Genomic DNA, 23030 nt, shown 5'->3' with positions numbered 1-23030 from the left:
CAATTAATATTCAGGACTGGTTTCTTTTACGATGGACTGGTTGGATCTCCTTGCAGTCCAAGGGACTCTCAAGAGTCTTCTCCAACACCACAGTTCAAAAGCATCAATTCTTTGGTGCTCAGCTTTCTTATAGTCCAAATCTCACATCCATATGTGACTCCTGGAAAAACCTAGCCTTCCTTAGACAGACCTTTGTTGTCTAAGGAATGTCTCTGCTTTTTAATATGCTGTCTAGGTTGGTTATAACTTTCCTTCCAAGGAGTAAGCGTCTTTTAATTTCATGGCTGCAGTCACCTTCTGCAGTGATTTTGGAGCCCCCCCAAATAAAGTCTCTCACTGTTTCCACTGTTTCCCCATCTATTTGCCATGAAGTGATGGGACCGGATGCCATAATCTTCGTTTTCTGAATGTTGAGCTTTAAGCCAACTTTTTCACTCTCCTCTTTTACTTTCATCAAGAGGCTCTTTAGTTCTTCTTCACTTTCTGCCGTAAGGGTGGTGTCATCTGCATATCTGAGATTATTGATATTTCTCCCAGCAATCTTGATTCCAGCTTGTGCTTCTTCCAGCCCAGTGTTTCTCATGATGTACTCTGCATATAAGTTAAATAAGCAGGGTGACAATATACAGCCTTGACATACTCCTTTTCCTATTTGGAACCAGACTGTTGTTCCATGTCCAGTTCTAACTGTTGCTTCCTGACCTGCATATAGGTTTCTCATGAGGGAATGGGGGGAGTCCCCGCGGTTTACTCCGAGCACCCACGACAGTGGGGGAGTACTTTGTGGTTCACTCTAGCACTCGGAGTCTTTTCCAATGAGTCAACTCTTCGCATGAGGTGGCCAAAGTACTGGAGTTTCAGCTTTTTTGCTGTGCTTCATGGGGTCGCAAAGAGTTGGACACGACTGAGCAACCGAACCGAACTGAACTAGCACTCAGGACAATGGGGAGAGTACCCCACGGTTTACTCTGAGCACTCAGCACAATGGGGGGAGTACCCCCACCTGCTTTCCTTCCAACCCTCACCCTAAAGTGCCCCCAGTGCGTGCAGCCTCCGAGCCAAGTGCTGGCAGCCGGGACCCGTGCAGTCTTCCCCAACCTTTACCCAGCCTCTACTCTCAGATCCTCATCTGAGAAGTGGGTCAATGACTCTCAACCAGCTGCTGGCCAACGTCCGGAGACACCTATCATCAGGGCTCAGGCTTGGCTGGGAGCCCCAGGTTCAGATGTGGATGCCCTTCAGGAAGGGCTGTGGGTCAGGCCGGCACAGTCAAGGGTCCACCCGGAGGCCTCCCAGGCATGGCTCGAGCACGGCTCTGCAGCCAGAGCGGTGGTGGGCACCATGCCTGCACTGTGCTTCCTGGTGGGGGTCTCACTGAGCCTCGCCCCCCCGTCTGTAAAATGGGTGCTACCACCCACACACAGTGGTGCTGTGGGCCGTGCTGCAGCCCCGCCTCAGCACTGGTCACTCTCTCCAGACCGTCTGTGTGGACATCTGTGTCCACGACTAGTCCAGAGCTTGGCTGTGGTTCTGATTGTTCTTTTTTTTTTTTGAGATATTTACTTTTGTAAAGTGTACCATTCGGTGGTTTTTAGTATATATTCACAGTCACGTGATCACTACTACCGTTTAACTCCTTCCAAAGGAAGCTTTCATCCTCCCAGGGTAAACCCTGCCCCACCAGCAGTCACCGCCCTGTCCCCCCAGCCTCTGGCAACCACTCCTGCGTGGTCTCTGGATTTGCCGATTCGGACATTTCGTATAAATGGAATCGCACATCAGTGGCTTTTTTATGACCATCTTCTTTCATTTTGCATCATGCTTGGGTTCACCCAAGTTGCAGCCTGGATCAGAATGTCACTCCTGTTTGCGGCTGAGTAATGTTCTGCTGTGCGTCTGGGCCGCCTCCTCCTTGCCCAGTCGTCTGTGGGTGGGCATTTGGGTTGCTTCTACTTTGGGTTCACAGACACCTGTGCACGAGTGTGTGTGTAGACACGCATTTTTACTTCTCTTCAGTACATCCCTGGGGGGTGAAGCTGCCGTGTTATATGGTAGCTTTGTGTTTGAAGATCTGCCAGACAGCTTCTATGGCGGCCGCACCATTTTCCGTTCCATCTCAGCAGTGAACGAGGGGCCAAGTTTCTCCACGTCCTCATCCACACTCATCAGTGTCTGCTTGCTGTGGAACTACAGCTGCCCTGGAAGGCGTGAAGGGCTCCCCTTTCACCTTTCAGTCCCAATCCTAGTTGGATGTCCTGAAACCAGGTCCTGGAGTCCCCTGGGTGGTGCTCACCCCTCACAGTGAGGCTGGGGTGGTGCGATCAGGTCCAGCCGAAGAAATGGGAGTGAAATTGGCACGTGCCCGTTGTGGGGCTGGTCCAGCCCGGTGCCCGGCCCCCCGCCCACTCCTCCACCACCGAGACGCTGAGGTAGCCCCAAGGGAGAGGAGGGACAGCGATCGGTGAGAGATAAGCCTTTACGTGCTGAAGAGTGACTGAGGTCCCCGTGCTTGTCGGGTATCACCATTAGACCCTACGCCATGCGGGGGGCACCCGGCCCAGCAGCCGCGGGAGGTACCTTGTCACTGGTGAGGCTCCTCTTCCTCGTGGGCCTGGGAGGCGGCAGGAGCATGTGCAGGTCGGCCAAGGTGGGCAGCCCCGGCTTTACCACCGTCACCATCAGCTCCTCAGGGATGCTGGTCTCCTGCGGGGACACGGAGCCCCTCTGATGCACCAGCGTGCCTCCTCTGTCCCCAGCCGTGCTCCAGGGCCCCCACGATCACTCTCCAACCCCACGTGACCTGTCCGAGTCTCGGCCGTTCTTGACCCCTGCCTGGCATGGGGGTGGCCCCGGCACCCTTTGGCGTCATCGTCTACCTCCCGCATCCCTGCCCTCCTGGGCCCTCAGCCTTTCGCCCCCACCACAGTGTCTGCTTGCCCAGGGCTGCCCCCCTTCAGCTCAGTTCTCCCACCACCTCCAGGTGAGCAGCCCCTCCCTCGCTTGCTGTCCTCCCAGGCGTCAGGGCTCCTGAGCACGCAGCTCCCTCAACCCACAAAGCTCTGCTTCTGGGAAGTCCCCCTCCATACACATCCATCTGGAAAACTCCTATTCACCCTTCAGTGCCCAAGACAATACTACCCGAATTCTTAATGGGCCAAAGGGAGGCATGGCCATGGTGAGCGTCAGCCTGGGACAACCCTGGATGACTCTAGGGGGCTGTGCCTTCTCCCACTGGGGGGTCAGGGGCCTCGAGTGCCCCGTGCCCACCCTGCCTTCGTCTTCTGTGAGCTCCCTGATGGTAGACACGGCGGAGACTTGTCTCTCTGTCTACCGTATCCAGCAGTGAGTAAATGAGAATCACTTTAAAGCGATTCTGGACCATTGGAGGAGGGCGACTGCGTCTTGTGCAAACAGCTGGTGCTCACTAGATGTGCATGGAGCATGCGGCCCTGCCCCTCCCCCACAAGAGGATGCTCCGACCCCGTGTCCCCCAGGCCAGGTGAAAGGATCCTAAGTGGCTTCCAAGCACTGTTGTCGGCAGACCCAAAGGACAGATAATTAGGACGCAGGGCAGCCTGCCCGCCCCGCCTGTCCCCTGCCCTGAGGACTCCGGCCCCGCCCCCACTCCCCCGGGGTGCCCACAGCCCATAAGAAGGGCGATGGCTCTGCCACGGGTGGGCCGGGTACCTTGGAGAGGAGCCGGGACACCACGAGGCCAACGTCTTCCCTCCACTCGGGGGTGTTGGGGTTGTGAGCGTCCAGGTCCTTGGAAAACTGCAGAGGCACGACCTGAAATTGATCTGGAAAGAGGCGGAGTCGGGAGAGTGTCGCCGCCCTGCTCCCTTCACAGCTGGGGCCACACCCCCTGGCCGGTCCAGGGCTGGCCCAGGGGGTGGATCCTGCCGCCCACCGTGTGCCAGCAGCTGCCCCCGGCAGGGCCCACTGCACTGCGGCCGTTTAATAATAATAATAACAACAACAACTACAGTGACAACGATGAGGTCAGCGGTGCTGACCTGGGAGGGAGAGCCAAGCCTGCTCTGTGACTTCCCCATCAACCCTCGAGGACAGACAAGCTTGGCCTTCCATCTCCCAGGGATCCACGGAGTTTGACCGGGCTGTCCCCCTACCAGAATAAGAGTCCCTGGAGAGCAGAGTCCACCCGCCCCCTGCCTCCCACCTTCTCTTTCTCTCAAATTCCCCAGGGCCCCCAACTCGGACACCTCTTCTAAACCAACAAGCAGCAGGTGGTGAAAGAAAGACCCAGCCCTGGGAGCCTCAGAGTGAACTGTCCTCTCTCCATTTAGCTCCGGAGCTTCGGTTTCCTCATTTGTAAAGTGGGAGGGGGCTCTGCAAGGGTGAGCAGTCAAAGGGACAGGTGCCTCGTGAACGTGCAGTGTGGGTGGAGGTGAGTGTTTCAAGGCCCCGGGCTCGGGGTGCGGTGCCCACAGGCTCGGGAGTGAACAATGGCCAAGGGCTGTCCCCTGAATACTTAAACGATGGCTGCTGTCCATGCAGATGCTGTTCTTACAGCAAAATAAGGTTTTTATTGGCACGATAAAGAGAGGAACATGGCTCTGGGTGGTGGGACGCTTCCATTCTGAGGACTAATTTTCGGTTGCAACTGTCTCCTGGGGGCGAGGCTCAGAGCCTCCCAGCAGGGAATAGATAAATGGGACACAGATTCAGAGCAGGACTCCCAACAAAGTCAATATCCCATGTCCTTTGAGATGTAATCGCGAGACAGTCCTCAGATGTCAGGGTGCTGAGGACAGGTGTCTGCGGGGCGTGGGGGTGAGGGGAGGGAGACCCGGTGCCCAGTCCCAGCTCTGTCCCCTGACGCGTGACCTCGCCAAGCCCCTCAGCGGCATCCTCACTTGTGTCCTGTGGGGCCCGTGAGTGCCCCGTGCACAGGAGTCGTCAGTGTTTATTTTACAGATGGGGAAACTGAGGCTGGGGACCCCAGAAGTGTGGTAGACAGAGGTGTCACCTCCGTCCAGCAGGGGCCACTCCGGGGTGACCGGCGCCTCGGTGGGTAACCCCCGCCTGGCCCGACCCTGAGCTCCCAGGAAGGAGAAGCCGCGCTGCCTGCCGCGGTGGGGGAGAGGGCACTCACCCAGCACGCGGACCACCTTGGAGTCCTGCAGCACGGAGGTCCCGCAGGCAGCCTGCACCGTCACCCGCACGTCCCCCGGGTCCCCAAACCGCGTCGTCACAGAGTTCTCCAGGGACAGGCGGGGCTGCGGGCACAAGCGGGGCTCAGGATGGGGCCAGAGAGCTGGCCCCACGGGAGCCTGCTGAGAGCGCCCGGTGGGGGCGTGGGGAGGTACCCCCAGAGAGACGCCTGGACCTGAGAGCTCCCCAGCACAGACACGCGTCTCCCAGGGCCCCCTGCCCTCCAGAGGCACCAAGACCCCCTGTGTGGATGGTGTCGAAGGCCCAGCTGCTAGGTTGGGCGTCCCTGTCACCTTCCTGCCCCAGCCCAAGCTCAACTGGGCTGTAACACCTTCATGCTCGGACCCCAGGGCCCGGCTCAGCACCCACCCCATGGGGTGGGGGCACCCACGTCATTCGTGGGGTCCGCACTATGACCTCGGTCCTTGCAGATGGGGAGACAGAGGCTCGAGGAGGCACAGTGACTCTCCAAGAGCTTGGCTGGAGGTGGCTGACTTGCCGCTCGAATGCAGAACCCGAGCACCTTCCTCACCCATCCCCGTGCCCCAGAACCACAGTCCTGAGCCCTGAGCCCCGCGCAGGCTGGGCCCTTGGCCGCTGTCTATGGGGGGCTGCAGGGCTGCCATTTGCTGAACGAGCGAAGGATCCTCTTTGGGTCTTGGGGTCCCTACCCCCAGGCTAAGGGGCAGCCTTGTCCACAAAGGTCCTCAGGACCTCCCACCAGGCATCTGTCTTCGGTTCCCCATGGCTCACAGGACACAACCCACAACCCTGGGTGATGCTTCTGAGGTCGGGCTCAGCCCAGGGACCCCCTCCTCCATGAAGCCCTCCCTGATCACCTCCACTCTCAAACTAGAAATGATCCGTCCCCTTCCTGTGACACTTGTCACACCCTAACTTGGGTCACCTACTCTATTCATATATCTTCCCCAGGAAAAAGCATGGTCTGGTCTGATCTGATTCACCACATGTCCACCACATTCAGACACAGCTGGACCTCGAGCAGATAGATGCTCAGGGTGGTGGGAGGGCTGGTATGCACCCGCCTCACCTTCATGGTGCCGCATGCTCTGTTCTGCCCAGTACAGAGGGTGGGATCTGCCCCACGCTCCACGCCAGATGGGAGCCTCTGGGGAAGAGGGGCCTCCAAGGGCCGGGCCTGTGTACCTGCAGGCTGTGGCCGATCCACCAGTAGAAGACGGTGAGGTTGGGGTTCAGGGGCAGCAGCACGGCCGTAAGGTTCACCTCCTGGTTGACGCCGATGACAGGAACCACTTCCAGGTAGAGGGCCTGCAGAGGGGCTGCAGGGGCCACACAAAGGTTAGGGGTCAGAGGGCATCAGGGCACTGGCCATGTCACAGGTTGCTATTGGTCACTGTCACCATCAACCTCATCACCACCACGAACACCCTTACCACCATCATCACTACCTCCACCACCATCAGCCCCACGAGAAACACTACACTTTCATCGCCACCATCACCACCACCACCATCACCATCACCACCATCACCATCACCATCACCATCACCATCAGCTCTATCATCACCATCACCATCATCACCATCAGCAGCAGCAGCAGCTCCATCATCACCATTATTAGCATCACATCATCATCTCTATCATGACCACCATCACCACCATCATCACCATCACCATCGCCACCATCACCGTCACCATCACCATCACCATCAGCAGCAGCAGCAGCTCCATCGTCACCATTATTAGCATCACATCATCATCTCTATCATGACCACCATCACCACCACCATCACCACCACCATCGTCACCACCAACCGCGCTGTTGCACAAGCCACCGTGGGTGTGGCCTCCAGCCCCGCCTGGTGGCCTCCCTGCCCCTGGGCCCCCCGTGCTTCCCCAAGGACAGCTCTCTCACAGGGAGCCGCCCTGGGCCTGGCGGGGGCGATGGGCTCACCGGTGACCTGGACAAACAGCACTGCCTCGTCGTGCCCCGCCACGTTCTCCGCCCTGACGGATACGCGGTAGACGCCGGGGCTCTCGTAGCGGTGCCGGATGGGCTCCCCGGTCAGCGTGAGGTTCACGTACATGGCCTTGAAGCCGTCCCCCAGGTCCACCTGGTACTTGGTGGTCAGGACATCACCCTGTAAGACACACCAGGGGGCCACTTAGGACCTGGCTGCAGAGCTAGGAGCCAGCGATGGGCCATTCGCTGGCTCACGCACGTATTCATTCACTCACTCACTCATTCATTCCCCACTTCTTTCTTTCCTGAAAGCGAGCTCCCTGGGGACCCCAGGGAACCAGGTCTGTTCTATCCTTGCCCCCTGCCCCACCCAGCCTGGAGGGCAGGGCTGAGACCAGTAGCAGAGGATGGAAGTAGTAGCCAGGGCCGGGTCTGCATTTCAGAAAGATGATCCAACCGCTGAGGCAGAGAGGAGTCAGCTCAGATGAGGTCAAGGAGGCCTGAGCCAGGGACCGGGAGGGCAGGGAGAGGCCCCCTACCTGCTGCACAGTTTAAGAAACAGGGAGATGTGCGTGCATAAAAACTCTTAGTCTCCTAGGAAATTACAAAGCAAAACGTTATCTTCCCCTCTGCTGCTGTGATTCCTGCATTTTCTTTTATCTTCTCACTCTACGTGGTGCCAGGAGTGATGCTCGGGGGCACGCGCTCTATGCAGGGCGGGGGTCCCAGGTCTGCCACCCTCCCCAGCATCCCCTCACCCACACGAGCCGTCTAATCGCCCGTCTAATCCCCACCGCGAACATCGCCCTTCCAATAACTGCATTTTCCTCGTGGAGTCTTGGGAAAGGAAACTGAGGAAGCAAACAGGAACTTTTTCAACTTCGTGGCAAGAACGAGTTCTTCAGTTACTTCAGGTCCTCTCTCCCCATCACCTTCCTATCATATCTTCCTGCCACCCCTCTGCCCGCGGGGGGAGCACCCAGGAAACCATGTCCTGGGGGTCAGGAATCACTAACTGTTTAGCGAGCCTCTTGGTTTACACCTGCCAAACCCTAGAACTTGACAGAGAACCTTTATGTAAATTACATTCATTTACCTTTCTTCACAGATCGGGTGAAAAAGGTTGGATCACCCCTCCCCCATCCTCACCCACTCAGAACCTCAGAACGTGACCTTATTTGGAAATAGGGTCTTTGCGGATGTGATTAGTTAACTCGAGGTCACACGGAATTAGAACAGGATCTAAGTTCAATGGCTGGGTCTTTATCGGAAAGAGGAGCGGCCAGGGGAAGGAAAGGAAGGAAGCCAGGGGAAGACAGAGGCTGGAAGGGGTGCAGCCCTCGCCCAGGGCTGCCCGGAGCCCACAGGAGCTCAGAGACGAGGGAGGACCCCACTTCCAGAGGGAGCACAGCCCTGCTGAAATTTCAGTTTGGACTTCTAGCCTCCAGAGCTCTTGAGAGGAGAAATCTCTGATATTTCAAGCCGCCCAGTTTGTGGCCACTGCAGTGATGACCTCGGGGACCTTACACAAGTATGTTCTATGATCCCCATTTTATAGGTTGAAGGACTGAGGCTCTGTGAGTCCAGAACCTGCAGGCTGGCTTGTGGTCAGGGCTCTCTCTGTTTAAAGGCAGCCTGACAGATGGGGTGGTCTCAAGGTCAACTTGCTCCGGGAGGGAGGGGTCTGCATGCAGCTTCCTGGGGGAAGAAGGGGCCTCTGGCTGAGTCTGGACGTGTGGCTTTGATGGGCAGGAGCCACACCACCTGGGGATGCTGTGTCCTGCCTGTGAGCAGCTAAGAGGGTGTGTTTTAACTCCTGAAACACTTCCCTTGGTTAAAACACTTCATCACAGGGACCTCCTTGGTAGTCCAGTGGTTAAGACTCAGCACTTCCACCACAGGTTCGACCCCTGGTTGGGGAACTAAGATCCCACGTGCCATGTGGTATGGGTAAAAAATAAATAAATAAGTAAAACCCTACCTGATCAGCCTGAGCATCTCAACGAGAGAGTAGCCCCTGCTTGCCTCAGCTAAGAGCCCTCACAGCAACGAAGACCCAGCACAGCCAAAATAAATAAGTAAAATTATATTTAAAAAAAAAATAAAAATCTTGTCGTAATCAGGAAGGTAGGAGTGGCAATGTAAGAAAATACAAAAAGGCAGAGAAGTAGCTGGAAAGGAAAAGTGGTGACATCAGCACAACACCCACCACCCACGGCGTAGTGTTTCCACGCAGACCTGTGTGTGTGTGTGGGTTTATTCCTGAGCGCTTCAAAAACACTCGGAAGTCTCATGCTGAGCCAACTGCCAATTCACATGTAATTGTCAAGGATATAACACAGAGAGACCCATGTTCGCGGTCTCCATGCGAACATCTTGCAGAACATGTATCACGGCTTGGAATCCACAGTGACTGAGCCACGATTCAGTCACCCCTGGGGTCCCTAGGGCTGCCCGTTCACACCCAGACGTGCCTCTCCGTCACACCCCCGACTCCATGGGGTTAGAACCTCTAACCTGTTCTCCATTTCTATACTTTCGTTATTTGGGGAATATCCCCTGAATAGAACCGCTGGGATTAGCTTTCTCATTCAATATGATTCTCTGCAGATTCGCCCAAGCTGTGGTGTAGAGCCTGTTCCTTCTTACTTCAGAGCACCGCCCTTGGGATGGATGTACCAGCTCACCTCGCGTTTATTCACTCGCCCGTCGAGGACATCTGGCTGTCTCCCGTTTCTGGCTCTTATGAAGAAAGCTGCTGTGAACCTTGGTGTATACAGGTTTTCCCGTGAACCTCTTTGTTTCCCTGGGATACAGGCCCAGGAGTGTAACTGCTGAGTCCCATGGATGTTGCATGCTTGGTTTTTAAGGAAATGACCAGCTTTCCCAGAGCGGCTGTACCACTTCACGTCCGAGTCAGCCACGCAGGAGGGACCCAGTGTCTCTGCATCCTCACCAGGGTTTGGTGGGACCACCGTCCTTCATGTTACTCATTCCTGTAGGCGCGCAGGGACCCTCTTTACGCTGCACTGCGCTGATGGCTAAGGGTGCTGAGCCTGGTTCCCTGTGCTTCTTTGCCGTTCTCTCCGGGAACACGTTTCTCCATGTCTTCTGCTCATCTTCTGGTTGCTTGTCCTCTTACGGTTGGGTTCTGAGTAATCTTTATATGTTCCGGGTACTAGTCCTTGTTGGATACGGTTTGTAGTTATTTTCCCTGTGGTCGTCTTTTCACCTTCTCAGGCTCTGTTTTCACCTTCTCAGGCTCTGTCACAGACGAAACGTGTCGCATTCTGATGAAGTCGTTTATCACACTTCCTCCGTGGATGGTGCTTATGGTGTCAATGCTAAGAACTCTGTCTAGCCCTAGAGCACAGGTATTTCCCCTGCCTTTTTTCTACAAGCTTCACAGGTTTCCATTTAAGGCTGTGATCCACTTTGCGTCGACTCTGCATCAGGCATGAGGTTCGTTTTCACCGGCTCCTTGTTTGTTGACGCCCGTCCTTCCTTCACTGAAATGATTTTGCGCCTGAGCCAGAATCAGCCAGACCCGTCTATGTGGGTCTGTTTCTGGGTTCCCCATCAGATCTTATGTTCGGTTCTAAGATCTTCACAGAACTTGGATTCCCCTAAATCCAGGGTTGTTTCCACACCTGGACTGGGTGAGTGTGTCTATGGCTGTGTACGAATGCGAGTGTGTGGTCACGTGTGAACATGTGTAAGTGTCCGTGTGTGTGTGTGTGTGTGAGAACAGGAGTGTTCACCGGTGCATGTACCCACTCCAACCTTGCGCCCACTCCTTCCCAAGGCTTCGACATGGGAGCCAGTGGCCTGTTCCAGACAGTGGAGGGCAAAGGACTCTCTTCCAAGAGCATCTTTCTGCTGTTCCCTCACCTCCGCCCCTGCAGGCGAGGGTCCAAGCCTGCTGGGACAGTGGGCCACCACACGTGTCCTGTCCTGGGTCCGGGTGGAGCATCCCAGCAGTGACCAGCTGCTGGGATTCCGGGCTCTAGAGGGCAGCAGGTGGCCATGTTTCCTGCAAGTCAGTCCTGGAGCTCCGGGCGGCAGGTGGGTCCCCTCTGAGGGTCCCCTTGAGAGTCTGGGCAGGGGGCTGCACCCTCCTCTGCAGTGAACAGAGCCTCCCCCCCGCCCCCGCACACATACACACACACACACACACCCCGCCCCAGGGTTGCCCGAGGCTGAAGCGTGACTCTCAGGGCCAGGCTCAATCATCACGGGGCCAGCAGGTTGATGCACCCTCGGCTCAGGTCTGGGGGCTGTAAACCAGGAGGTGTCCACACGGAGGCCCCCTGGCCTGGACCCAATGCCAGCTCTGTGTGGCCCCAGGTGGGTGGCTGCGCCTGTCCGAGCCTCAGCCTCCCCAGCTATAAAGCTGGCTGGTGGGAGCCGGCAGGGGAGGATGGAGGGGAACGCGCCCACGCGGGCACTCGCGCATCCAGTTCTTCACACGGGACCAGAGCCCCCGCTTTCCAGCATCAGAGACCGCGTTGGGTTCCCCGGTCCCACCTGGGCAGGCATGGACGGACGTCTTCTGCACGGAGCCCCCTCGGTTCGCTCAGTACATTTGTTAACTGAAGCCCCCAGTGCTCGAGAGCTGTGAGCCGGGGGCTGGGGTCCCGGGTGGGAAGAGGGGGCTCTGCACCCCTTTGTGCTTTCCTGTCTGCTTGTGAGTGTTTTTAGTTTCTATATTTGGATTTTCTACAATGAGCATTTGTTACATCTATAATCAGAAAAATAAGCACGTGCATATTAGTTTAAATAGACTCAGTTCAGTTCAGTTCAGTCGCTCAGTCGTGTCCAACTCTTTGCGATCCCATGAATTGCAGCACGCCAGGCCTCCCTGTCCATCACCAACTCCCGGAGTTCACTCAGACTCACGTCCATCGAGTCAGTGATGCCATCCATCCATCTCATCCTCTGTCATCCCCTTCTCCTCTTGCCCCCAATCCCTCCCAGCATCAGAGTCTTTTCCAATGAGTCAACTCTTCGCATCAGGTGGCCAAAGTACTGGAGTTTCAGCTTTAGCATCATTCCTTCCAAAGAAATCCCAGGGCTGATCTCCTTTAGAATGGACGGGTTGGATCTCCTTGCCGTCCAAAGGACTCTCAAGAGTCTTCTCCAACACCACAGTTCAAAAGCATCAATTCTTCGGCGCTCAGCCTTCTTCACAGTCCAACTCTCACATCTATACATGACCACAGGAAAAACCATAGCCTTGACTAGACGGACCTTTGTTGGCAAAGTAATGTCTCTGCTTTGGGAATAAATTAACAGTGGTCACCTTAAGAGAATAAGATTTTGGGTTTTTATATATCCTTGTGTTTTTAATGTGTTTCCCCAGTGTTCTAAAATGAGTATATATGTTCTTAAAATCAGGGGAAAAAAGTAACACTTATACTAAAAAAAGAAAGAAATACTAGGAGACAGGGAGGAAATTTATATGTTTATATGTGTGTGTTAGTTTCTAAGTCATGTCCAACTCTTTGCAATCCATGGACTGTAGCCCACTAGGCTCCTCTGTCTATGGGATTCTCCAGGCAAGAATACTGGTGTGGGTTGTCATTCCTTTCTCCAGGGGATCTTCCCATCCCAGGGATCGAACCCAGGTCTGCCACACTGCAAGCAGATTCTTTACCACCTGAGCCACCTGGGAAGCCCCGCATAATATATGTGTGTGTGTATACATATACACATACATGAAATATTTCTATATCTGTCCATATATATTTGTATCTATGTCATCCATTAACTATCAATGATTTTTTTCATTAATCTCTATCTATTTATCATTTATATCTATCTATCTATGTATCACTATGAACAAAGCTAGTGGAGGTGATGGAATTCCAGCTGAGCTATTTCACATCCTGAAAGATGATGCTGTGAAAGTGCTGCAATCAATATGCCAGCAAATTTGGAAAACTCAGCAGTGGCTACGGCACTGCTGAAAAGGGTCAGTTTTCATTCCAATCCCAAAGAAAGGCAATGCCAAAGAATGCTCAAACTACCGCACAATTGCATTCATCTCGCACGCTAGCAAAGTAATGCTCAAAATTCTCCAAGCCAGGCTTCAACAGTACGTTAATGGAGAACTTCCAGGTGTTCAAACTGGATTTAGAAAAGGCAGGGGAACCAGAGAACAAATTGCCAACATCCATTGGATCATATAAAAAGCAAAAGAATTCCAGGAAAACATCTACTTCTGCTTCATTGACTTTGCTAAAGCCTTGACTGTGTGGATCACAACAAACTATGGAAAATTCTTAAAGAGATGGGAATACCAGACCACCTGACCTGCCTCCTGAGAAATTTGTAAGAGGGACAAGAAACAACCGATAGAACTGGACATGGAACAACAGACTGGTTCCAATTTGGAAAGGAGTACATCAAGGCTGTATATTGTCACCCTGCTTATTTAACTCATGTAGAGTATGTCATGCGAAATGCTGGGCTGGATGAAGCATAAGCTGGAATCAAGATTTCTGGGAGAAATCTCAATAAACTCAGATATGCAGATGATACCACCCTATGGCAGAAAGTGAAGAGGAACTAAAGAGCCTCTTGATGAAAGTGAAAGAGGAGAGTGAAAACCTGGCTTAAAACTCAACATTCAACAAATGAAGATCATGGCATCCGGTCCCATCACTTCATGGCAAATAGATGGGGAAACAATGGAAACAGAGACAGACTTTATTTTTGGGGGCTCCAAAATCACTGCAGATGGTGACTGCAGTCATGAAATTAAAAGATGCTTGCTTCTTGGAAGGGAAGCCAAGATCAACCTAGACAGCATATTAAAAAGCAGAGATATTACTTTGCCGACAAAGGTTTGTCTAGACAAAGCTATGGTTTTTTCCAATAGTCATGTATGGATGTGAGAGTTGGACCATAAAGAAAGCTGAAGAATTGATGCTTTTCAACTGTGGTGTTGGGGAGGACTCTTGAGAGTCCCTTGGATTGCAAGAAGATCCAACCAGTCCATTCTGAAGGAAATCAGTCCTGAATATTCATTGGAAGGACTGATGCTGACGCTGAAGCGCCAATACTTTGGCCACCTGATGCAAAGAACGGACTCATTGGAAAAGACCCTGATGCTGGGAAAGATTGAAGGTAGGAGGAGAAAGGGATGACAGAGGATGAGATGGTTGGATGGCATCACCAACTCCATGGACATGGGTTTGGGTAGACTCCAGGAGTTGGTGATGGACAGGGAAGCCTGGCATGCTGCAGTCCATGCGGTCACAAAGAGTTGGACATGACTAAGCAACGAACTGAACTGATTTATCTGCCTATCACCTATTACCGAATTTGTGTTGGCTATGAGATTATAAAGTAATAATTTTTTTTTAAACTGCCTGTTTTTCTTAAGATTCCAAATTCACTAGATCAATATAATGAGAGGTTTAAAAGATCGTATTGCCGCTCACGGGAATGAATGAATCTGACATCACCATGCTGTCAACACCCAGGCAGGCATGTTTGAAGCCCCCTCTCCCTGGACCTGAGCTGGCAGCTCGCTGCTCCATTGCCCCTGCCCTCCACTCCCTCCCGAGTTTTCCATTTCATTGCTTCAGTGCTGGTCTGGACCTGGGCAGGGGTCTCTAGTGCACTGTTACCGCCCGAAGTTTGGAAACGCTGGTCCAGACGACTCCGCACTCCAGGACTCCGAGGGGGAGAGGACGCCGCCCACCGCCCCGTCCGCCCGGCCGAAGCGGCCCCTCACCTGCTCCTGCCGCACCACGAACAGGACGTCCTCCCCGGGCCGCACGGCCACCGCCTCGCCGCGGATGCTGATCTGCAGGCCCCGCGGCGGCAGGAGCGGGCACTGCAGCCGCACGGGGCTCTGCCGCGGGTCCACGCCGCCCTCGCACACGTTGGACACCAGCTTCCGGTACCTGCGGCCAGAAGGCGGGTCAGCGTCCGACCGGGCGGGCCGGGCCGGGGCGGGGTCTGCCGCCCGGCCGACAGCTTCAGTAGCCGTGCGGGGGCTTTGGCTTGTGACCCCCGCGCTTCAACCCCCTCCCTCTTCCTGACTCCGTCTGTTTGCTCTTTCTGCCCCATTTTGGAGCTGAGGAAACTGAGGCTCAGAGAAGGGAATGAGCTCTAATGGCAGGACCGCGGCCCTCGCTGGTCCGAGCGTGTTCTCACGAGGCTGAGAGTTGTTGTTGCTGGGGGACGACTAGAGGAGCCAGAATGGATACTGCGACTTTGCTGGGAAGCGTGGTCCCGGGAAGCCAGAGTGCCCCGGAGGGGCTGGGACTTCCCGATGACGCGCCACGTGGCCGTGGGCAAGCACAGTCCCACAGGAGGCCTCCTCCTCTTACACGGATGGACTGGGGCCAGACGACATCCGATTCACCAGCTCATTCATGCAACGCGAATTGACTGAGCATCTGCTATGCGCCCGGTGGGAGGGCCGAGGTCATCCCTCGCAGCCCCTGCCCTTTGCCGAGAGGACTGTCCAGTGGGAAGGCAGCCCTCACCAAACCACCCCCCACATCAAAGCAACATCACGACTGTGACAGTATGGGGAAGGGGCTGCACCCGGGGCTCTGCTCCCCAAGAACGGGGCTTTCAGCTGGAGCAGAAGGTGGGCAGGAGAGTGAAGAGTGTCCTGGGCAGTGGAAACGGTGTGTGCCAAGGCCCTGTGGTGGTGGTGGGGGGGCAGGTGTGAGATGAGGGTGGGGAGGGGCTGGCGGGGAAAGCCTCACGCGCTCTAGTAAACTTTTAGGGTCTCCCTAGTAGCTCAGTGGTAAGGAATCCACCTGCCAATGCAGGAGACGTGGGTTCAATCCCTGGATCAGGAAGATCCCCTGGAGGAGGAAATGGCAACCCACTCCAGTACTCTTGCATGGAGAGTCCTACGGACAGAGGAGCCTGGCGGGCTGCAGTCCGTGCTGTTGCAAAACGTCGGACACGACTCAGCGACTAAGCAATAACAACAAACTCTTAGGAGGCATTAGGAAAACCCTGCTAGGGAGGCACGGATTGTTATCATGCAAAGATGCGTGTGGTTAGTTGGGAAGAAAATACCCTCCCTAAGAGCCACCCTCCCACAGCCCCTTGGCACCCAGAGTGTGCAGATGGTGTGAAATGAAACCCTTTGCCCTTGGTATGGGTCCTGACTCTGACATTTCAGACAAGAGTCCCTGCTTGCCAAGCCCTGGAACAGCTGCTGTGGCTCCCTGATGGAGGGAGGGATGGATGATGGGTGAATTGTTGGAGGGATGGGAGGATGAACGGATGGTGGACGAGTGAGTGGAAGAATAAAGAGATGGATAATTGGATGGATAGATGGATGATGGATGGATGGGTGGACAGATGGGTGGATGGATGAATGCAGGATGGATGGGGAATACACAGATAGATGATTGGATGACTGGATGATGATGGATGGATGGGTGGGTGGATGATGGATGGATGGATGGATGGTGGATGGATGGATGATGGAGGGATGAGGAATACACAGATAGATGACTGGATGATTGGATAGATAGATGGATGATGGATGGATGGATGGTGGATGGATGGATGGGGAATACACAGATGACCGGATAATTGGATGGATAGATGGATGATGGATGGATGGGTGGACAGATGGGTGGATGGATGAATGAATGAAGGATGGATGGGGAATACATGGATGATTGGATGGATAGAGGGATGATGGATGGATGGAGAATACACAGATAGATGATTGGATGGATGGATGGATGGATAGGTGGATGATGGACAGATGGGTGGATGGATGAATGGATGATGGATGGATGAGGAACACACGGATAGATGATTGGATGATTGGCTGGACGGATGATGGGATTTATGCTGCTGAGGTCCAAGCCTGCAGTCTCTGGCCCTACTTCTTGCTTCTTCAGGCTCTGTCCTGCCCCATCCCCAGAGGCAGCAACCAGGCTTGTCTAATAAGTCCATAGGTAGTTCACTCCCTCTCAGAACTTCCCCTCGGGGACACAGAGACCTTTACGATGAAGCTTGCTTAGGACCTGTGGAGTGGCGGGCTCCCAGCTGTTCCACACAGAACGCTGTTATAGTTTGATCCCTGAGACACAGCACACTCAGCCTCTGCAGAGGGAAGGAGGTCACACCTGCGGAGCACTTCCCTCCCCCTCACGCACAGTGTGTGTTCATCACACCACACACCAAGGGACACACCACGTGTCAGAAAGCTTAGTCCAGTCCAGGGGACAGCTGGGTGAGCGTGACAATAACTGGGGACGTTCTATTCCCACAGAGTAAGCTTGGGGCCCAGGGTGAGTCAGGGAAGGCTTCCTGAAGGAGGCGCCATTCAAGCTGAGACCTAAAGGGAGTGTGAATATCTCTGGCCCAGCTCAGGCCTGGCTTGCTCAGGGTTGGCAGATGGGGAGGGGCTTTGGCACTGCAGGGGCTCGGGGGGCCAGGGAGGCGGGTTCCTTCTCTGGGTACAGCGGGTATGAGTGCCAAGGCCGGGGACCTCCTTGCTCTCTGTTTGGAGCGGGCTCAGGGTGTCTCTTCTCCCTGATGCTGATCCATCTGGGCTCCGGATGGAGAGCCCTGGCTGGGGGCAGAGTCTGGGTGACTTGCAGGAGCCCCAGCGCAAAGGGCAGTCAGCCCTGATTTCTCTCTCCCTGACTCCATGCGAGGAACCGTGGGTACCAGGTGGGAAAGGCAGGGGTCACCATGGTTCTGCCCCGTGCGACTCACCCGAGACTGCTGGTGTAGGTCTGGCCCAGGACACAGTCGTCAGGGGGCGACAGGGGGTTAAACCAGAAGTTGGCAAAGCACTTGTTGGCATCGGACTCTGAGGAGGGGGCGCGCTCAAATCCATAGTCACTGGGAGGAGGAAGACACGGCGGTCAGGAGACCGGCAGTGGCGGGGGTGCGAGCCAGTCCAGGGTAGGTGCCCCACAGCAAGGACACACAGAGGCAGATCCACAGGCCCCGTCCCAGAGGGGAGAAGGACTGAAAGCTGATGGGTATATTCCGGGTAAGAAGGGATGCAAAGGGGATTCTGGGAAATTACAGCGGAGCACTGAACCCAGCCTGGGCATCCTGGAGGGCTGCCTGGAGGAGGTAGCTGACTCTCAATGGAAGATCAAGAGATAACCAGGGGAGGGGGGAAGGGCACTGCAGGTGGGGGCCAGCCCCTTCAGTGCCAGAGCCGGGAGACGCAGGTGGGGATGGCAGGACGAGGAAGGGCGAGGATGGCTGGGGAGGGAGCCAGCTTCCAGAACTCGGACATTCTCCTGTGGGTGGTGGGCAAGCACAGCAGTCCTTGAGTGGGGCGGCGGGGCGGGGGGTGGTCAGGGGGCTTCCAGGCGGGTCTCTGGATGGTGGAGGGGGTTGCTGGCTGTCCTGGGTCCCCAGGCTGCCCTCCGTCTTCCTCCGTGTCCCTGCCCTCCTGGGAGCAGGCCGCCCCTGCCGGCTTGGAAAGGACACCCATGGATTCTTGAATGTGGGCCGGACCGGGTGGTTGGGTGATCGGGCCCAGAATAAGGGGGCCGTGCTGGAGCACGGCTCTCAGGTTGCCCGCCGGGTGGCAGCCACGGGGTCACTCAAGCAGCATCCCCCCGCTCCCCACCCACCCCCAGGGCTGGGGCAGAGTGGGACCCTCACCAGAGGAAGTCCGAGGCCCGGCACGGGCACACGCGGGCCGTGAGTGCTGCCGTGAAGCTGCGACCCGTGACGCACCAGGACGCGGGCTTCCTCCTGCGGAAGCTCCTCTGCTGGCCCATGACGCAGCGGTCACCCTGCGGGGGGACGCGGGGTGAGGGGCCGCCCCACTGCGGCTCCCACTGCCGGTCTGGCCTGTTCCTTATTCCCCCGGCCCGGGCGGGCATCGGGGCAGGAAACCGGGGCCCAGGGCCAGGGCTGTGTGTGTGCCTGACACTGACCTGGGGCAGCCCAGCCCCTGTCCACCCCCCAGCACTCGCTGAGTGCTATGTACCTGGCCCTGCTGGGCCCTGAGGGGGTCTCAGGCCCCAGAAGAGAGGCCCCGTGCAATCCTCAGGCCCGAGGGTTTCAGGTGGGCCCTGTGAGGCTGGGACGAGCCACAGCCTCCAGGCCTCAGGGGCCACACAGTAGGTGTTCAGCCAACAATCCGAGCAGGACACACCAGTGTGAACAGGCACCACGGCAAATACAGCTGTGGGCACCCCCCCACCCCAGCGATTCTGGGACCCTCCCCTCTGAAATCCTGAGCACCCAACCCGAACTGCAGCAGAAGACCACTTCTGGTCCTCACGTATTCCCCTCCGTGTGAATATTCGTCATCTTGCTGTAGGAAGTTTTGTGGGTCTGAGATTATGGCGTGGGGGCTGTCACAGATCATTGGTGTTACCCAGTGTGTGATACCTGAGCCCTGCTACCTTCCCTCCATCCCACAAATCCGGGACCCCGAGCACAGCTGCCTTCTGGCTGGGTCGGGCCCATGCCCCTGTGCCCCGGGTGTACCCGCAGACCCTGGCTCAGGCCGCCCAGAAGGGCCAGCAAGCCCAGCAGGAGGACCCACATCTGGGGGAGGCTGGCAGCCTGGCAGGACGGGGTTTGCGGGCAGAGGGGGTGCCCTGCGCGGGGCCGGGCCCACCTGCAGGTTGGTGAGGTCCCAGGAGCTGTAGTCATCCTCGCTGCACCGCCTGGAGAACCAGGGCCGGAAGTCCACCTTGACCAGCTCCCAGTCCGAACGGAAGCTGATGTGGCCGAAGACGCTGGGGAGGGAAGGAGGGGGCGGGAAACCGCCTTGGTCCGGCCAGCCCCCCAGGCGCCCCCCAGTCCCCTGCGGGCTTCCACCCACACTTTCCCAGTGGGTCCAGCGGTCTCTCCCCTGCCCCAGCCGGGCAGCCCCAGGACGGATCCTGCGCTGGGCTGGGCAGGCTGCAGGCCTATGGGCATCAGCGTCAAGCGTTCCCACCACCATCGCCCGTTATCTACGGCTCGTGGATGGCGCTGCTGTGGGCCATCCCAGGTGCCCCCCATGGACAACGACGTGGGCACAGTGGGGTCAGGAGCCCGGCCCTGCCTCAGTGGCCAGGCTGGTCCTGGCAGAAGTGTTTCACAGGATGACTCGTGGTTGGGTGTCTGCGTTCTGTGCTGTCTGGCTTCTCCCCACCCGCGTCCCTGCCTCTGTCGGCCTGTCCATACCAGGGGGGCTCGTGCGGCAGAAACCCCAGCTCCCTCTGCATAGCTGGGCCACAGAATTTTCCCCCAAAGCAGACCGGACAATCCATGGAGAGGTAGGGAGTCATCCCCCGGCTCAGAGCGGGCTGGGAGCAGTGTGCTTGCATGCTGCTTGGTCTAATCCTCACCACAGCCCACTTCACAGAAAGGAAAACTGAGGCACAGAGAGGTTGAGTAGCTTGCTTAAGATCACACAGCATGTTTGTGCCACTTCTTCGCCCACAGCTGTCATGTATTGAGTGCCTATCATGCGACGCCCAGATCCTTCGCTCTCCGAGAAGGCTGCTGCTTAAGGGATTTCCTCCCAGCACCTCACACTTGGGCTCCAGGAGCCCAGCCTGCACTTCTCTGGTCCTTCTCCAGTTCACTCTATAGGACTCCGGCCATATTACCAGAGGTTGAGCACCTGGATGGAGGAGGTGATGTACTCACTCCGGCCTTGGCCCCCATTCCAGGCTCACGGATAGGAGCTGGATACTTGGGGAAGTCAGTTGTGGTCTAAAGGGCACAAACTACAATCTAGGAGGGTAGTTGAGAAGGGTCTTGGAGTGTTTTCTGGGGGACATGATGGCTGGCTCTGCATGTCTGAGGCTGATACCGGAAGAGTTTTGGCTCCAAAGGACACCTCGGAGCCAGACAAGCCTGGGTTGACACCTGTTTACTTGTCTGTGACCTTTGGCATGTCCATTCCTCTCTGTACCTCAGTTTCCTTGGCTTTAAAATGGGGACAATGACACTGGCCTTTTGGGACCCATGGTGGATTGGCGATGGTTTGTGTAGGATGCTTGATTGTAGAAGGTTTATAAACACACATGCACACCCACCCTCACTCCTACACATACCCCCCCGACACACATGCTCAGAGGTTCTCACACACACACACGTTACCTCCATTGCCCCGAACAGTCCCCAGGAGCAGATACTGTGATCTTTACTTCACAGACGAGACCCCGAGCCTCTACAGGGGCCTCTTCTGGTTCTTGCAGCCTCCCTCTGCCTTGGCCTGGCTCCCCGCTCTGTGGTTCACCTCCCCGTCCAGGGCTCTGAGAGGCCCGATCGCTCTCCACCTTCCTGCCTTCCTTCCTGCCTGCCCACGGGCAGCCCTGGTGTCTGGAGACACCCTGCGGTCCTCCTTCCAGCCTGAGCCTCTCCCCAGTCGTGTTCAGCTGCCATAATCCATCCTGCTTTTCTGCTGCCCGAGGCGTGAGCTCCCCCGTCACCCCAGCCTGGGCCTCTCCTGCTGCTGGTGGATGTGGCCCAGCATGGACCAAACGGCCCGCTTCTCCTCCGCCTGGTCCAGCTGCTCTCAGAGGGGCTCCCGACAGAGAGGTCGTGGGCGGCCCAGATGGGGGTGGTGACGGTGGTCGTGAAGGTGTCCCGCTGGTCCGCTGTCCTGACTCCCATCCTGGCGGGGACAGTCCCTTCCCTGGGAGTCTCACTACATGGGGACTGTCTGCCACGGCGACCCCTTCTCCCAAGCAGAGCCAGCTGGGTTGTTACTTAAATGGGGCATGAGGGTCTTAGCTCATTGAAGGGACGTCCTTAAGGGACATCTTCACTCCAGTACTCCAGTCTGGAGAATTCCACGGACTGTACAGTCCGTGGGGTCGCAAAGAGTCGGACAGGACTGAGCGACTTTCACTCACTCACCCACTCCAGGCCCTCCACAGCCTGAGCCTGTCTCCCGCTCTTCTGGAAGCCGTGTTATGATGGAGGTGACTGCAGCAGTGACTGCCGGCACATCCTCTGCCCCTGCCAGACACCTGCCCCCCCATCCACTCCTCCTCACCACCCCAGGGGGCGTGCTGTTAGTATTCCCACCTTACTGACAAGGAGACTGAGGCCAGGGACCCCTCAGGATGGCACGGCTGTGGCCCACCTCCTGGGGAGCAGGATCAGTCTCCCAGCTGGTGACTTTGGGGCTCTGACGCCCAGCCCGGGAAACACTCACTGGCCAGAGTGTGACCACCGCGCGAACTCCTGCGTGGGCTGCCCAGGCCCTACCAGGGAAGTCTCTGAAAAGAGGCTGGTTCACTTGATCTAACTAATCCCCTCCATGTCTCTGAAGTCCTGCCTTTTATGAAGCCTAAACGTTCAGCTCATACTTTGAGAAATAGCTGGCATCTGGCTAACTCTGAGTTTTAGGAAGTCAGTGCCTTTAATGTGTGTGTGAAAGTGAAAGTGTTAATCGCTCAGTCGTGTCCGAGAGTAGGTACTCATTCCCTTCTCCAGGGGCTCTTCCTGACCCAGGGATCGGACTGGGGTCTCCCACATCACAGGCAGATTCTTTACCATCAGAACCACCTTCTGAAAGTTGGAAAGTGAAAATCACTCTAGTCGTGTCCGACTCTTTGTGACCCCGTGGACTATACAGTCCATGGAATTCTCCAGGCCAGAATACTGGAGTGGGTAGCCTTTCCCTTCTCCTGGGGATCTTCCCAACCCAGGGATAGAACCCAGGTTGCCCGCATTGCAGGTGGATTTTTACCAGCTGAGCCACCAGGGAAGCCCAAGAGTACTGGCGTGGGTAGCCTGTCCCTCCTGCAGCGGATCTTCCTGATCCATCCCCTTCACCATCGTTACCACCGTCACCATCACCATCGACAGAATCGCAATCTCAAAGGGCCAAGTGGGCAGTGATCCAGGGCTGACCCTTGCCTCTTAGTCCCACCCCTCGCCAGCCCGGTGATCCTGGGCAGATGACAGATGTCCTTGGTTA

The 23030-nt window shown here is 56.3% G+C and overlaps 1 protein-coding gene across 2 annotated transcripts in view; it reads right to left on the bottom strand.

Moving 5' to 3' along the window:
* Window positions 1-23030, bottom strand: part of SORCS2 (sortilin related VPS10 domain containing receptor 2) — a 493339-nt gene that overhangs the window by 9840 nt on the left and 460469 nt on the right. For both annotated transcript variants that reach the window (XM_061420930.1, XM_061420932.1), the window contains exons 15-23: window positions 19722-19842; window positions 18752-18885; window positions 17840-17968; window positions 14865-15036; window positions 7112-7298; window positions 6343-6476; window positions 5117-5240; window positions 3688-3800; window positions 2578-2703 (exon numbers count right to left, since the gene is read on the bottom strand). In XM_061420930.1, the coding sequence (XP_061276914.1) occupies window positions 2578-2703; window positions 3688-3800; window positions 5117-5240; window positions 6343-6476; window positions 7112-7298; window positions 14865-15036; window positions 17840-17968; window positions 18752-18885; window positions 19722-19842 (1240 nt within the window). The remainder of the gene's footprint in view (window positions 1-2577; window positions 2704-3687; window positions 3801-5116; window positions 5241-6342; window positions 6477-7111; window positions 7299-14864; window positions 15037-17839; window positions 17969-18751; window positions 18886-19721; window positions 19843-23030) is intronic.

The sequence above is a fragment of the Bos javanicus genome, chromosome 6 (genome assembly GCF_032452875.1).
Source record: "Bos javanicus breed banteng chromosome 6, ARS-OSU_banteng_1.0, whole genome shotgun sequence".
Taxonomy (NCBI): Eukaryota; Metazoa; Chordata; class Mammalia; order Artiodactyla; family Bovidae; genus Bos; species Bos javanicus.
The sequence above is the reverse complement of the archived record's forward strand: the minus strand, read 5'-3'. Positions and strand labels throughout refer to the sequence as shown.